The sequence below is a fragment of the Equus caballus genome, chromosome 27 (assembly GCF_041296265.1).
Source record: "Equus caballus isolate H_3958 breed thoroughbred chromosome 27, TB-T2T, whole genome shotgun sequence".
NCBI lineage: Eukaryota > Metazoa > Chordata > Mammalia > Perissodactyla > Equidae > Equus > Equus caballus.
In genome coordinates this window covers 38,167,772-38,182,886 of record NC_091710.1, presented here as the reverse complement: position 1 = coordinate 38,182,886, position 15,115 = coordinate 38,167,772, and the positions used below count along the sequence as shown (strand labels likewise).

The window sequence follows — 15,115 nt, the reverse complement described above, 5'->3', positions numbered from 1 at the left end:
GAAGATGACACAAATAAATGGAAAGATATTCTGTGCTCATGGATTGGAAGAATTAATGTTTTTAAAATGTCCATACTATCCAAAGCAATCTACAGATTCAATGCAATCCCTATCAAAATGCCGATGACATTTTTCATGGAACTAGAGAAAATAATCCTAAAATTTGTATGGAACCACAAAAGACCCCAAATAGGCAAAGCAATCTTGAGAAAGATGAACAAAAGTAGAGATATTGCAACCCCTGATTTCAAGCTATACTACAAAGCTGTAGTCATCAAGACTATATGGTATTAGCACAAAAACAGACACATGGATCAGTGGAACAGAATAGAGAACCCAGAAATAAGTTCATATGGTCAATTAATCTAGAATAAGGCAGGAATATACAATGGGGAAAAGACAGTGTCTTCAGTAAATGGGTTGGGAAAACTGGACAGCTACATGTAGAAGAACGAAACTGGACCACTCTCTTACACCATATACAAAAATAAACTCAAAATGAATTAATGACTTAAAGGTAAGGTCTGAAACCGTGAAACTCCTAGAAGAAAACGTAGGCGGTAAGCTCTTTGATATTGGTGTTAGCAAATTTTTGGGGGGATCTGACTCCTCAGGCAAGGGCAGCAAACACAAAAATAAACAAATGGGACTACATCAAACTAAAAAGGTTTTTTTTTTTGAGGAAGATTAGCCCTGAGCTAACATCTGCCACCAACCCTCCTCTTTTTGCTGAGGAAGACTGGCCTTGAGCTAACATCCATGCCCATCTTCCTCTATTTTATGTGGGATGCCTAGCACAGCATGGCCTGACAAGTGGTGCCATGTCCGCACCTGGGATCCAAACTGGCGAACCCCAGGCCACCGAAGTGGAACGTGAGAACTTAACCTCTATGCCACCAGGCCGGCCCCTTAAAAGCTTTTGCACAGTGAAGGAAACTATCAACAAAATGAAAAGGCAACCTACTGAATGAGAGAAGATATTTGCAAATGATATATCTGATAAGGGGTTAATATCCAAAATATATAAAGGACTCATACAACTCAGTATCAAAAAAACAAACAATCCAATTAAAAATGGGCAGAGGATCTGAGTAGACATTTTTCTAAAGAAGACATACAGGTGGCCAATAGACACATGAAAAGATGCTCAACATCACTAATCGTCAGGGAAATGCAAATCGAAACTACTATGAGATACTACTTTACACCTGTCAGAATGGCTGTTATCAAAAGGAGAACAAATAACAAGGGTTGGTGAGGATGTGCATAAAAGGGAACCCTCTTACACTGTTGGTGGGAATGTAAACTGGTGCAGCCACTATGGAGAACAGTTTAGAGGTTGCTGAAAAAATTAAAAATAGAACTACAATATGATCCAATAATTCCACTTCTGGGTATTTGTCCAAAGAAAACGAAAACACCAATTTGAAAAGCTATATGCACCCCTGTGTTCATTGCAGCATTATTTACAATAGTCAAGACAGGGCAGCAATCTGAGTGTCCGTTGATAGATGAATGGATGAAGAAAATGTGGTATACACATGCAATGGAATACTACTCGGCCATAAAAAAGAATGAAACCTTGCCATTTGTGACAACATGGATGGACCTAGATGGAGTTATGCTAAGGGAAATAAGTCAGACAGGGAAAGACAACTACTATATGGTTTCACTTATATGTGGAATCAAAAAAACAAAACCAATGAACAAAACAGATATAAACCCATAGATACAGAGAAGAAACTGGTGGCTACCAGAGGGGAGGGGGAAGTTGGGATGGGCAAAATAGGTGAAGGGGATTAGGAAGTACAAACTCCTAGTTATAAAATAAATAAGTCACGGGCATCTAATATACAGCAGAGGGAATATAGTCAATAATATTGTAGTAACTTGTATAGTGACCGATGGTAACAAGACTTATCATGGGGATCATTTTGTAATATATGTAAATGTTGAGTCACTACGTTGTACACCTGAAACTAATGTAATATATGTCAACTGGACTTCAATTAAAACAAATATGATGCAGTCTGATGTCATTTGCTAGAGAAGTGCAACCAAAATATTTTAAACACTACAGTAAGACACTTCATTAATTCAGACTTAAAACCAAACAATACTTAATTATCAGAGGTAGAAATAATTCAGGAAGCCTTACCAAGTTTTTCAGGATTCCTGGGCAGCCATTTCCTAATACTCTTAAAGAAGGAAAGAGGAGAAGAAAATCTTATTGGGGATGGGAGCCTGGAGACTGAAGAGGAGCCAGTTGTGGCCCAGGTAGCTTCCCTCCCAGGCTAGCGGGTGGTGTGCTCGGGCTTGGCATGTCCAGGGGCCTTGAACGCTGGGTATCAGTGCAGCCTCGGGGCCAGTTTCAGAGACTGTCGTGGTATCTCTTGCTGCTGAGGCTGGTGCTTCCTTTTCTTAGGAAATCACAAGGGTTTTGCTGGCCAACCACGTTACTGAGTGGCTGAGTTTCTGGAGAATTTCCTAGCGAGTCATTATTGTATGTATTTTCACAGTTGGTGGTTTGTGTGCCTTCTCGCTTCTCTATAAGGTACCACTGAGTCAGAGCTGCAGCCTGCTGGAAGGGAGAAAGACATACCCATTAGGTCCTTCATAGATGTTAAAACCTAGATGTGGTAACTATACCACCCACGCCCAGTAGTTCAGTTTCAGAACCAGAATCAGAGCCCAGGCCTCCTGACTCACAGACAAATGCTTTTCTTTTCCAGTTGGTAGAGTTAGAAAATGTCATGATACCAAATTTAGCACGACAAAGTATTTATCTAGCTGCTTTTCTTAGATTAGAACATAAACTTGTCTTAGGTTTTGGCTTCTGCAGACATTTTGATTTCTCCCTGTTCAGTAACCTCTGGATCTCTTCCCCCTCATGATTGACAGCGACCTTTAGCCTAATTTATGTGGACTTAAGGACTTGGTCTTTGGCCCAAGCGAAGCCGGCCGCCAGTGCCATTTGTTTTCCTTCTGTCCTTTTCAATAAAAGGTAACCCTACCCTGCACTCTGGACTCTTTGTTCTGCAGAGCAGCTTTACACTTACAGATAGTCTGAGATGATTCTGGAACCCAAAATGTTCAGCAGTCCAGTATTCGACCTACAGGGTAGAAAGTAAAGGCTCGTATTCTATTAGGATTGAAATTAGAAGGTGGCGCGATGGAGAATTGCTGAAGAGAGGCTCTGTGTCAGTGATTTACAAAGTCCCTCTGATTCCCGGGTGGCAAGGGAGGGACCAAGCCAGACTTGGGTTGCGCACTTGTGGTGTCCTGTTTCTGACCTGGCAGTGCTCTGTGGTAGGGCCCGGTGTTCTCACTGAAGCTTTTCAGCCTTGGCCTAGAAAAGCTGATGAAACCTTTTCCTTTTTTGCTTAAGGTATCCCCAACAGAGCAGGATGGGAATGAAAAGGCCATTAAACTGGGGCAGTTTTTTCCTTTGAGTCTGTACAATTCTTGAGGATAGACAAAGACTCAATCTCATTCACCCCTTTCTTCTCAGGACCTAACGTGGTGCTCCACATGGGCGCTTTGTTGAATGGAATTGGATGTTCCGTGTTCTCTCTTTTATTCGTTCTGAGAATCCTGAGTGTCCCCTTGTGCCAACATTTGGGCTCTTGTATCCATCCTATTCCCAGACTTTCTGTCTTTATCTCAAAGAAGAATATTCTGATAGTGGTTGGTGAATACAGTTTTAAAGTATAATTTTGTCTTAAAGCATTCTATTTTCCAATACTAATTTCATGTATAAAGTTGCTTAAAGTAATAGATTATCCTAAACATATTAATTTTGAATAACAGGGCTGAAATGACCTCAGAGGCATTCTCCAGTGCCTGTAGCCTCGGTAGACGATGAGCGTGGGCCTTAGGATCAGACAGAACTTAGCTCCAGGCTGATCTTGCCACCTGCTGCTTGTAGGACCTAGGGAAATTTGTCAGGTCTCTGATCATAACTGTGAAGTGGGGATTATGTAAGGACCTAACTCCTGGGGTTATTGTGGGGATTAACTGAGGTCAGATATGCAAAGCGATGGCACAGTACATGACAGAGAGTAAGTCCTCTAAAAATATTGTTTTTATTATTATCATCTTGGTAATTTTTACTTAAATCAAATGGCGCCTGGGGGATCGGCCTGGCCCATGAGATATTGGTAAAATTATTTTGAACGTTCCCAGTCTTTTCCCTTCAGAAATCCAAAGCTCTCTCCAGAATTTCTGCCAGCTCTCGTGGAGGTCTGCATTTTCACAGTCCCCTCTGGCGTAATCTTCTGCTCTCACTGAGATAGTTCAGGTTGTAAATTGTTTCACCATCCATTTACGCATCCGTGTTCCATGACACACAGCTATGCAGCATTAAAACCTGCCCCATGCTTAATTAGCCAGCCCATCAAGGCACTGTGGTATGTAACCGACTCTCCTGAAGATTTGGAGCAAAGGAAAGGCTTGGTAAAGCACAAGACTGGGCTTAGACTTCTCCTCCCCATCCGGGGATTATTTCCCCCCAGAACTTCACTACCTAATCAAACAATGCTTAAAATGAGGTATATTTTTCTTTCTTTTTTCTTTTTTGGGGAAGATTGGCCTTGAGCTAACATTTGTTTCCAATCTTCCTCTTTTTGCTTGAGGAAGATTGTCGCTGAACTAACATCTGTGCCAAGCTTCCTCTATTTTATGTGGGATACTGCCACAGCTGGGCTTGATGAGCAGTGCTAGGTCCATGCCCAGGATCTGAACCTGTGAACCCTTGGCCGCTGTAGCGGAGTGCATGAACTTGACCACTATGCCACCAGGCCAGCCTCAAGGTATAAATATTTTTTAAAATATGCCAAAACATTAACAGTGCTTGTGTTTGGATTATGGGAGTAGGGGTGATTGTGTTTTCTTCCTTCTACGTTTCTGAATCTTTAAACATTACATAAATAAGTATATTTTTCATAATTTTTAGAAAGACCAGATTTAAAAGCTGAGAGGAAAAGCTACATAGGATTGGGGAGACTTCAGCATGAGCAGGATGAGCAAATCCTTGCCCAGTGATTTTCATCTCCTTTTTCTAATCTTTATTTTTGTTTTTTTGAGGAAGATTAGCTCTGAGCTAACATCCACCACCAATCCTCCTCTTTTTGCTGAGGAAGATTGGCCCTGAGCTAACATCTGTGCTCATCTTCCTGTATTTTATATGTGGGACGCCTGCCACAGCATGGCTTGATAAGCTGTATGTAGGTTGGTGCCTGGGATCCGAACCAGTGAATCCCGGGCTGCCACAACGGAGCATGTAAACTTAACCGCTGCACTACTGGGACAGCCCCTTTAATCCTTTAAAATGTATTTCTCACAAATTCCTTCTAATGGGAGTTGTTTTATTTCCTGTGTCCCACAATTTGAGATGCCCCCTCATTGGCAACACTAATAGGCTTCCTTCTTTAAAATGTCTTCACATAGCAGTTACTTCTGGAGAGCTCTTCGTATGCTTTGGCTTTTTTGCTGCTCTGGGATGGAGTTTGAGTGGTCAGGCTATTCCCCTCTGGCTTCTGCCCGGTCCCAACCCCACTTCTACAGAGAGTAGGATCTCTGCTTTCTCAGCTCCCGTGAGTTCACTCCTCCAGCTGCTGTGTCATGGCTTCTGAGGCCAGTGCTCCCAGGACCGCTTCTGCTGAGGTCACTAGCATCTTCCACTTCACCGAATCCAATGGGTATTTTACGGTTCTTGCCTGCTTGATCTCTCAGCAGCATTCGGCATAAACACTCTCTCTGCCCTTATTAAACCACTCCCTCTGCACACTCTCCCTTGACAGCACGCTCTCCTGATTTTCCTGCTAACTGGCCGTTCCTTTCTAGTTTGCTTTTCTCATTCCTCGTCTTCCATCAGAGCTTTAAACATTGGATTTCCTCAGATCTCTTCTCTTCTCACTCTACATGCTCTCCCTAGGTAACCTCTTTCAGTCTCATGGTTTCAAGTATCATTTGTAAGCCAGTGACTACAAACTCAACTGCATTTCAGCAAATCCAAGATATCAGTGACTGTAAGACACACCAAACTTTTCTGTACCCCAAAGAGAGACAAAAGCAGTGCCAATTAAATGACACACGGCTTCGTACCGTAGAAGTTTTCTTATCATAAAACACCTTCTACTTTCAGTGTACGCCCAAGAATTAAATATAGACTGTGATACATTTTGCATAGAGGAACTGCCATTTGCAAAGCATGAATACCTGGTATGTCTTAAGCATGGTGCTCCTAGGAGCGTGCAAATGAATTGCAATAATTTTGTCTAGAGAAGCTTGTAGCTTCCTAAGAGTCATATCTCTCCAAGAATGAAAGAGGCCTTATTACCGTATAGCTTATTATGTATGTAGATGAGATACAATTAAGTTAGCTGAACAAATGAGGCAGAATTATTGAACCAGTGAGTCTTCAGGATAATGCCAAAACTCTGAGATTCGTTTCATTTTATCTAGAGTTAACTGACTCTAGAGTCACAGTCAAGAATGTTCTGGCTGTCTTCCTGTAAAGCAGGCAGTGGCCCCTGAGCAGTGCATCCTACCATCACAGAATTTCTCAGACAACTGAAGTTTAGTTTTTATTCCTCATTTCTTTTGGTGCTGCACATCACTGGGAAATCATGCTGTTACTGTTTCCCTTATTATTATTTTTTTCTTCTCTCTACTTTAGAATTACTTTTGACAGCTGTGGGACCTGTAAGAACTATTGCCAAATTTCGAAATGTAATTTTCCTGCAGCAGCATCCAAAGTTAACAAAAAGACCTGGAAAAATCTCAAGTATTCTAATCTACCACCATTTGAGAACTTTGTTCTGTTCCACTGAGGTTTTCTAAAAAAACCTAAGTAGTGTTGCTTCCTTCATTCTATAGGGAGAATAATCCATACTAAATAATTTTGCCTCAAAATATCTTATATTCAATATGATTATCCCACTAAAGTTTTGTTCCTTTAGTCCTAAGTACAGGGAAAATTATTTACATTCCATTTTTTAGATATTGTTAACTGGTATATCACTGCTGGGCCTCTGCTTAATTTAGATAGGTACATTTTAACGTGTAAATGAATTTTTTCCCATAGAAATGTCCCCAAAATAGGATATCCCCTTGCTTTTCTCCTCTCACAACTCTCTTCCATAATATCTTTCTTATAGTTAGTTCAAAATAAAATACTTAATGACAAAAGTTTAAATAAAATAATCCAGTCACATGGGAATTGAAAAATATTCTCCTTAAAAACTCTTGGGTTAAAGAAGAAATAAAAACTGTAGTTATAGACTATTTAGAAAGTAAGAGTGATAATACTGCATTCAAAACTCATAAGATTCAGCCAAAGATTTACTTGGAAGAAAATGATTGGACTTAAAAACTTGTTATTAAACAAAAGGAATGAAAATTAATGAGCTGGCTATTAAACCTGAGAATTTAGAAATGAACAAAGAAACAAAAAAACCCTATGTGATATACCCAAGGAAAGCAAGTTAGCACATTTTTTAACAAAAACAAGCAGAAATTGACAATGAGAAAGGAGAAAAATCATTAAATTGATAAATCCAAGATCCATTACTTTGAAGAAAAATCTTTGCCTATCTAATGACAAAAAAGTCAGAACATAATTTATAATATTAGGAATGAGACCGAGGATCAAGAGAGGAATTTACTCACAGATAAGAATTAAAAGATTGTAAGAATTTGAAAACCAGCAATTAGAAGATAATTTTTAAAGAAAATAGGTGTCAAAATGAGATTTAGTAGAAAATGGAAAGATTGAACAGAACCAGGACCATAACCATATAAGAAATTGAAAGAATTATTTCTGTATAAAGAAGTGCCTATATTTGTTTCAAATAATAAATAATTTGTATGTTGAAATCTTCTAAATTAGTTGATGCAGTCATAACCATGATGAATTCTCCTGATCAAAGGATCACAATAGGCTCGTACATGCCAATGTCTCTTGAAAGCATAGGTGCAAAAAAGCAAAAATGAAAACAAAAGCAAAACCAAACCATTAAAGCAGATAAAATATAAGGAATGTTAAAACATCAATACACCAATTTCAAGTTGGTCACATACCAGGAATCAGACTTCTTTAAATATTAAGAAATCTATTACTATTATTGATAACATAGGACTAAAGTAAAAAAGCAAATATTCATCCAAATATATATTAAAAAGGCATAATATTTGTTCTTAATTTTCAAAAATCAGAACTTTTAGTAAACTAAGAATAGGTCACTTTCACAGCGTTATTAAAAAATATCAACATCAAACTCAATGGAGAAATATTGGAAGTGTTTCTGTTAAAAACGAGTGCACACGAAAAAGTCCTCAACCTCATTAACCATGAGGGAAATGCTAATCAAAATCACACTGAGATACCATCTTACACCTACTGGGGTGGCTGAAATAAAAATGAGAGGTTATAATAAGTGTTGGCAAAGATGTGGAAAAATTGGAACCCTGATACATTGGTAATGGGAATGTAAAATGGTACAGCCACTTTGGGAAAACAGTCTGGGAGTTTCTCAAAAGGTTAAGCAAAGACTTACCATATGACCCAGCAATTTCATTCCTAGTGTATTTGTATACCCAAGAGAAATGAAAACGTATGTCTTCACAAAAACTTGTACAAGAATGTTCATAGCAGCATTATTCATAATAGCCAAAAAATGGAAACAACCCAAATATGTCAACTGACAAACGGATTAAAAAAATGTGGTATATCCATCTAATGCAATATTATTTAGCAATGTAAAGAAATGAAGTACTGATACATTCTATAAATGAGTGAACTTGGATTGAAAACATGATGCTAAGTGAAAGAAAACAGTCACAAAGTACAACATATTGTATGGTTCCATTTATATGAAATGTCCAGAATAGGCAAATCCATAGAGACAGAAAGTAGACTGAGGGTTGCCTAGTGCTGAGGTGGTTGGGGGAGAAATGAGGGGTGACTACTAATGGGTACAGGGTTTCTTTTTGGGGTAATAACAGTTTTAAAATTAATTGTGATAATGGTTGCACAATAGGGATAATACACAATGCTCTGAATAGACTAAAAATCATTACTACACTAATAGTACACTTTAGTTCTTAGTAATATACTAAAAACCAATAGGACACTTATAAACGGCTGAATTGTATGGAATGTGAATTATATCTCAATAAAGTTATTTAAAAAACAAAAAAATGAAACAGAACACAAGAGCAACTGCTGTTACCACTGTTACTGTTATTCTGAAGGTTCTGGTTAATGTCATTAAACAAGTGGAAAAAAAGGTAAAAATACTGGAAAGGAAGAGACAAATTATTACAGGAAATATAATGGTAATATATTTTTACTCTTTACTTCATGGTAGAGAGGCAATTATAAAACACACAAATAAAAATTAGGCCATAGGCTACTGTCCTTACTATATAAGCAGTTCTTATGAATATATAATAATGAGTACCAGTAGGAAAGTAAACCAATGATACGAAGACCATTTACAAAAGAGACACAACCATGAATAACCATATGAAAGAATGTGGAGCATATCAGTAACAAAAGAAATACTTTTTTTTTTTGGCGAGGAAGATTGGCCCTGAGCTAACATCTGTTGCCAATCTTCTTCTTTTTTTTTTCTCCACAAAGCCCCAGTACATAGTTGTATATCCTAGTTGTAGGTCATTTTAGGTCTTCTATGTGGGATGCTGTCACAGCATGGCTTGATAAGCAGTATGTAGGTCCACGCCCAGGATCTGAACTGGTGAACCCCAGGCTGCTGAAGTGGAGCACACAAACTTAACCACTCGGCTGCGGGGCACCCCCAAAGAAATAGATTTTAGAACTATAACATAGTCGGTTGAGAACATGGTTGTTGAACGAACATCTTTAATATACGTAGACATTCACAAGGCCTCAGGCACTATGCGATCACCCCAGAGTAAATTATATGACTAAAAAAATATATTTTGAAGACCTGACTCTTTATTTCCTTCATTAGAACCCTGGAAATTGGGAAGAAGTGGGATGGGAGCCTCATATGTTACTCCCCGAAGGCTGGTTTCATTCTGAGGGCTCCGAGGAGACTGAGAGGCAGTGGAATGTCTTGAGTGCTGTTGCCCTTGGAGTTGACCTGAGGAGTGTTCATTGGGCCTGATATCCTTCTAGGTGTTCCCTGGAGGGGTTGAGAAGCCTTGGGTTCTCCGACTACATCAGGACCACAGCCTCTGTATTAGACTTAAGAGTGGAGCGGATAGGATTCACTAGTCCCTAAGCTGCCTCATGGAAGCAAGTAACTGTCTTGACGTGGTGTGGGTGGAGCTGGTGTCTGTCTGTAGACGGTTGATCCTTGGCATTAGCAAGTAGCATTGTTAAGCCCTGTTGTCATTACAGGAACTTTCATCTGGTGGTTGAGGTGGCTCTGCCTTATTCGAGTCATCATTGCTTCAGTTTTCACTTGCCCTGTGGAGACCTTCTTTCATTTCCGTTACAGTTCGTATTGGAATGATCCCAATGTGCATATCCTTGAAATTGCTTTGCATATGAGATATATGCTTGATAAAAATTATTTCCAGAAATCTCTTCTAACAGCTCAAATTTTAGCTCAGTGGTGAGAATTCTATTTATTCCAGAGATTTTATTATAAATGGATATGAGCATCTTGATTTGGTAGCTTTTCCTTGTAAATGTGCAGAAATATCTTGATGTTTTTTGTTTCAATATGTGTATTTGTATATCCTACTAGTTTATATGGAAGCAAACAGTCTTGAGGCTATTTCTACAACTGGGAAACACATAGGAAAATACATTATTTTCTTTCCTCCTTTTTTTTTTTTTAAAGATTGGCACCGAGCTAACATCTGTTGCCAATCTTTTTTTCTTCTTCTCCTTCTTCTTCTTCTCCCCAAAGCGCCCCAGTACATAGTTGTGTATTCTAGTTCTGAGTGCCTCTAGCTGTGCGATACGGGATGCTGCTTCAGCATGGCCTGACGAGTGGTTCCATGACCGCGCCTGGGATCCGAACCCGTGAAACCCTGGCTGCCGAAGTGGAGCGCTCGAACTTACCCACTCGGCCATGGGGCCAGCCCCGTTATTTTCTTTTTAATAGAATGTAGTTCATAAACAGTTACTGTGTAAACTCAGAACTTTGATGCATGTACTTCCTGCCTTAAATTAGAATTATATAATTACAGTGAAATAAAAATGCTGACCTGTTTAGAACAAAGAAAGAGTATTCTTAAAGAACAGGGCCTGTAAATCTTTAATGGTACATTTAAGGTTGTATTTATGTAGTTGGTGAGTTTTTAATCTTTTGATATACAGAATCGTACTCTGAGGCTGAATTAATTTAAGGGGGTAAGTTTTGGTTTTTATTATTGGGAGAATTCTCAAAATTGTACTTTGGAGTAAGTATGAGATTGCCTACTTATTAGTTATTTCTGTGAATAGCTCTTTTGATTTACTATGACTCTGTCAAACTGATTTCTCTAGGTCGAAAACGTGCGCTTGGTGGATCGAATATCTTCTAAAAAAGCAGCCCTGGGGACTTTATATTTGACAGCTACTCATGTCATATTCGTGGAAAACGCACCTGACACAAGAAAAGAAACATGGGTATGTGTTCCTTATTTTTGGCTTTACGTGTTTTCCGTTGTTTGAAGTGAAAAGTTTGGTCCTGCTTTCTTTTGTTTATCCTCAGGGTGAGGTGGGTGGGCTTCTGCTGTTTGGGTGTTCCGAGGACTGTTTTCGGGATGGGAACTTTGCCCTTCTCTGTTCAGAGACAAATCTACTTGGTCTGCTTATTCATTTGAAATGCTAATTACTTGAATATCTTCAAAGATAGACCTAGAAATAGCCAGAGATACAAGTGCTTCATGTCACATAATACAGGCCATTTAGTCATTTTATTATGTTGTCTCTACTTTGCTGATAATTTAAAAAAGACATAAAAAAGACTCAGGAAGAGTCACATCGTGAGGTATTTTGGCTACTTTATTAAATGAGACTATTAGATAGTTCTTATTTTATATAGCCATCCAACCGTGATGCTATGACCCGAACCAGAATGCCTGAATTGTAGATTTTCTCTTTTCTGTATTCCGTAGGCATAGTTATGCTTTCAACAGAAGGTGGCAGGTACTACTTAGTGGAGAGGAATTTAAAGAATGAAGTGCTGCCATTGAGGACGAGCAGAAACCCTCCTAAACACCAGAGAGATGCGCCTCAGCATGATTCTCCTTAAAATAAATGTCTTCTGCAGCCTGCCTGACCACCAACAGCTTAGAAAACAACAATCTCAAGTTGCTATTGAACTTGAGCATTCCATGTGGAATTAAGGAGCATGGTGGCACCTCCCAGCGGAGCCATCTCTAACTTTTGATCATTGCAAAGGTTTATTTTACTAACTTCTCCTGACCTTATTTAATTTTAGCTATTAAATGCATTTAACACTTGACTACCAAAATGTTTCCTTACCTGGACTTGTGCAAAATTATATGCTGAATAGTTTGCTCCAAATAATTAGCCTGCATATCAGGAGGCTTGGTATTGAAAAATAAATTTATAAATTTAGACAGTTGGTTTTTCCCCAAAACATCTCAGTTTTCGTCTTCTCAGTCAGCTGTTGAACCAGCTGAAGGTTGGGAGTGTTCCTTGTCTTTCTCTGTGGCTCAGAGATCTGTGTTACTCCTTGTCATATTTATGAGTTATTTGTGCTTCGCTTCTCCACACGAACTTTTGGTTGTAGATCCTTCACAGTCAGATTTCCACCATAGAAAAACAGGCAACAACCGCTACTGGCTGCCCTCTGCTTATTCGCTGCAAGAACTTTCAGCTGTTGCAACTCATCATCCCACAGGAAAGAGATTGCCACGATGTGTACATCTCTCTGATACGCCTTGCAAGGCCAGGTAGGACTGAGGAACTCATCATTTAATATGGACCCACTCTTAAGAAATGCACAAATCATGTTCAAGAAATACGTATAGTGCTTAAGAATTATAGTGGTTCAGGAATGATATGTTGTCCCTGTCGTCAGATAACGCCAAGACATCTGAATCATATAGTTCTTTGTCTTTTAGAGTCTCTCCCTGAGATGTTTACTGTATGGACCTCTTTCATTATTCTCAGGATTCACTTTATTTCATGGGGGCTTACTGTGTTTTTCTTTTGGTGTGAAATCATCTTAAAATTTTACCTTCTGATACTGTGGTAATTGAGCCCCCTTGATTGAGGCCTAAGACAAAACTGACAAATGTTTTGTGTGGAAAACATTGTTATCAGACACTTCTAGTGCAGTTTTCCTCCTTTTGGGGCTTTTAAGGTTTGGTTTCTGTTGTTTTTTGATAGTAATACGTATTTCCCAAGGTTGGTCCAACTAGACCTTTGTTAGCATCAGTGAATATTCAGAGTATGGATATGTTGATTCTCCTAAACCAAACATCCTGAATCATGGGAAGAATGTTTGGTTGATTTGAGAAATCTGTGCTCAGTTACTCTCTTGTTATAGCCCTTGTCTTGGGGTCTTCAGATTTATAGTTTTCTAGTCTCTCAGTGTGGCTTGTATGAATTGTGGTGTTCTTTTGCTTGAAAGAAATACACATCTAAGTGTCTTGGGAGAAGACAGTGAAAAGAGGTCAGTTGTATAGAGGAAATATCCATGGTAGTGTTACACAGAAGTCATTAATAAGGGAAATAGGATATGTGCTTATAGTTACTTTGCTAAATGCTTTTGGATTCAGGACAAGAAGTTTGATTATAAACTTTTCAAGGCGTTTGGTTGAGTCCTCAGTTTCTTATATGGCTCTAGCGTCTGCAGATAGCTAAGAGCTGAAATTTAGTGCAAATGATACCAGGGAGCTGTTAAAATCTGATAATTTTGTCTTTACTTTGCTCCCCTTTCCAGGCAGCTGGTTGAGGCTTTTCATCTTCGTGTTGAACAGAACTGCAGAGTTATTAGCCAGGAAGGCAGTTGAACTTTTCATCAGAGGGTGTACTATAATTGGAACAGAAGTTCTGGGAAGATGTACATTAGGTTGCATGCAGCAGAGAAGTGAGGAGAGTTGTGTGCCAGCAATTTCTGTGTCACTGATTAATGGACGTACTGGATAATAAATGTGCTCTGACCGGATTAATGGGATTTAGGAATAGCCCAGAGAGCTGGGAAAGGGCTGAGTGCCTGGAACATCAGAATGGCCCTGAGGGCTGTGGCCCCTGGTGACAGCGAGCGCCAGGACTTGCATTGAGAGGGTCCCCAGAGAGCACTATCACTCTGTTCCTCCAATTTTACAAATAGACACTTTTTCTTAAAGATGGAGTTTTGGAAGTTAGGTATTAGATGTAGCCAGAAACCAAAAAAGGAAACTATACTAACTAATTGAATTAAAGCCATTACCTTAGAAGATTTTAAAAAGCCAGCAGCATTTTGAAACGTTGGGATTAGAAATGACAGTTTACATAAAACATAGTACTGTAACAAGTGTGGGAAGATGAAATAGAACCCAAGCAGTTTCACAGTTTAATGTTAAAGGCAATGCTAAAATTAGGTCATATTACAGCTTATAACCTTGGAAGCTGGGTTTGGATGTGAGTGGAGGTGGGGAACGGTGGAGGGGGTCTCAGCTGGGGGTAGGAGTGTCTTATTAGAACCACCCGAGGGTCTTTTACAGATGACACCTTCTCCCTCCTCTAGGTATATCGGGGGGTGGGTATGTGGGGTATAAATTGAATTCTAGTAGCACAATGTAGCTCTCTGGTTACTCTGGTTAGTTGCCGAGACAAATCACGTATTTTCTGCTCTTTCTATGGACACAGTTACCTACAAGTTTCTGCAGAGGACAAAATTTTTTTTACAAAAGAAGAAATGTTTGGAAGTTCATTTCAGTCAAGGCTTATGGAGGAGATATTTTCAAAGCTCTCAAGATTCTCTCTTTCCTGAATTAAGGTTTCTGGTATAAAAGTAAATCAAATTACTAGAAAATTTGGCAAGATTTTATTTCTTTGCCTTTTGTGTTACGTAAGATTGGTAAGAAATTGGTCTTAGATCTTAGTAAAAAGTTACATAGCCAAGTTCAGCAAACACTTTAATTCTTAGTAAGGAAATAACTTAGATTAAAATAA

The 15,115-nt window shown here is 39.1% G+C and overlaps 1 protein-coding gene across 2 annotated transcripts in view; it reads left to right on the top strand.

Annotated features, from left to right (window-relative positions):
- MTMR7 (myotubularin related protein 7) overlaps positions 1-15,115 on the top strand; it is a 105,814-nt gene that overhangs the window by 30,402 nt on the left and 60,297 nt on the right. For both annotated transcript variants that reach the window (XM_023630788.2, XM_023630787.2), the window contains exons 2-3: positions 11,489-11,611; positions 12,744-12,906. In XM_023630788.2, coding sequence (XP_023486556.2) covers positions 11,489-11,611; positions 12,744-12,906 — 286 coding nt within the window. The remainder of the gene's footprint in view (positions 1-11,488; positions 11,612-12,743; positions 12,907-15,115) is intronic.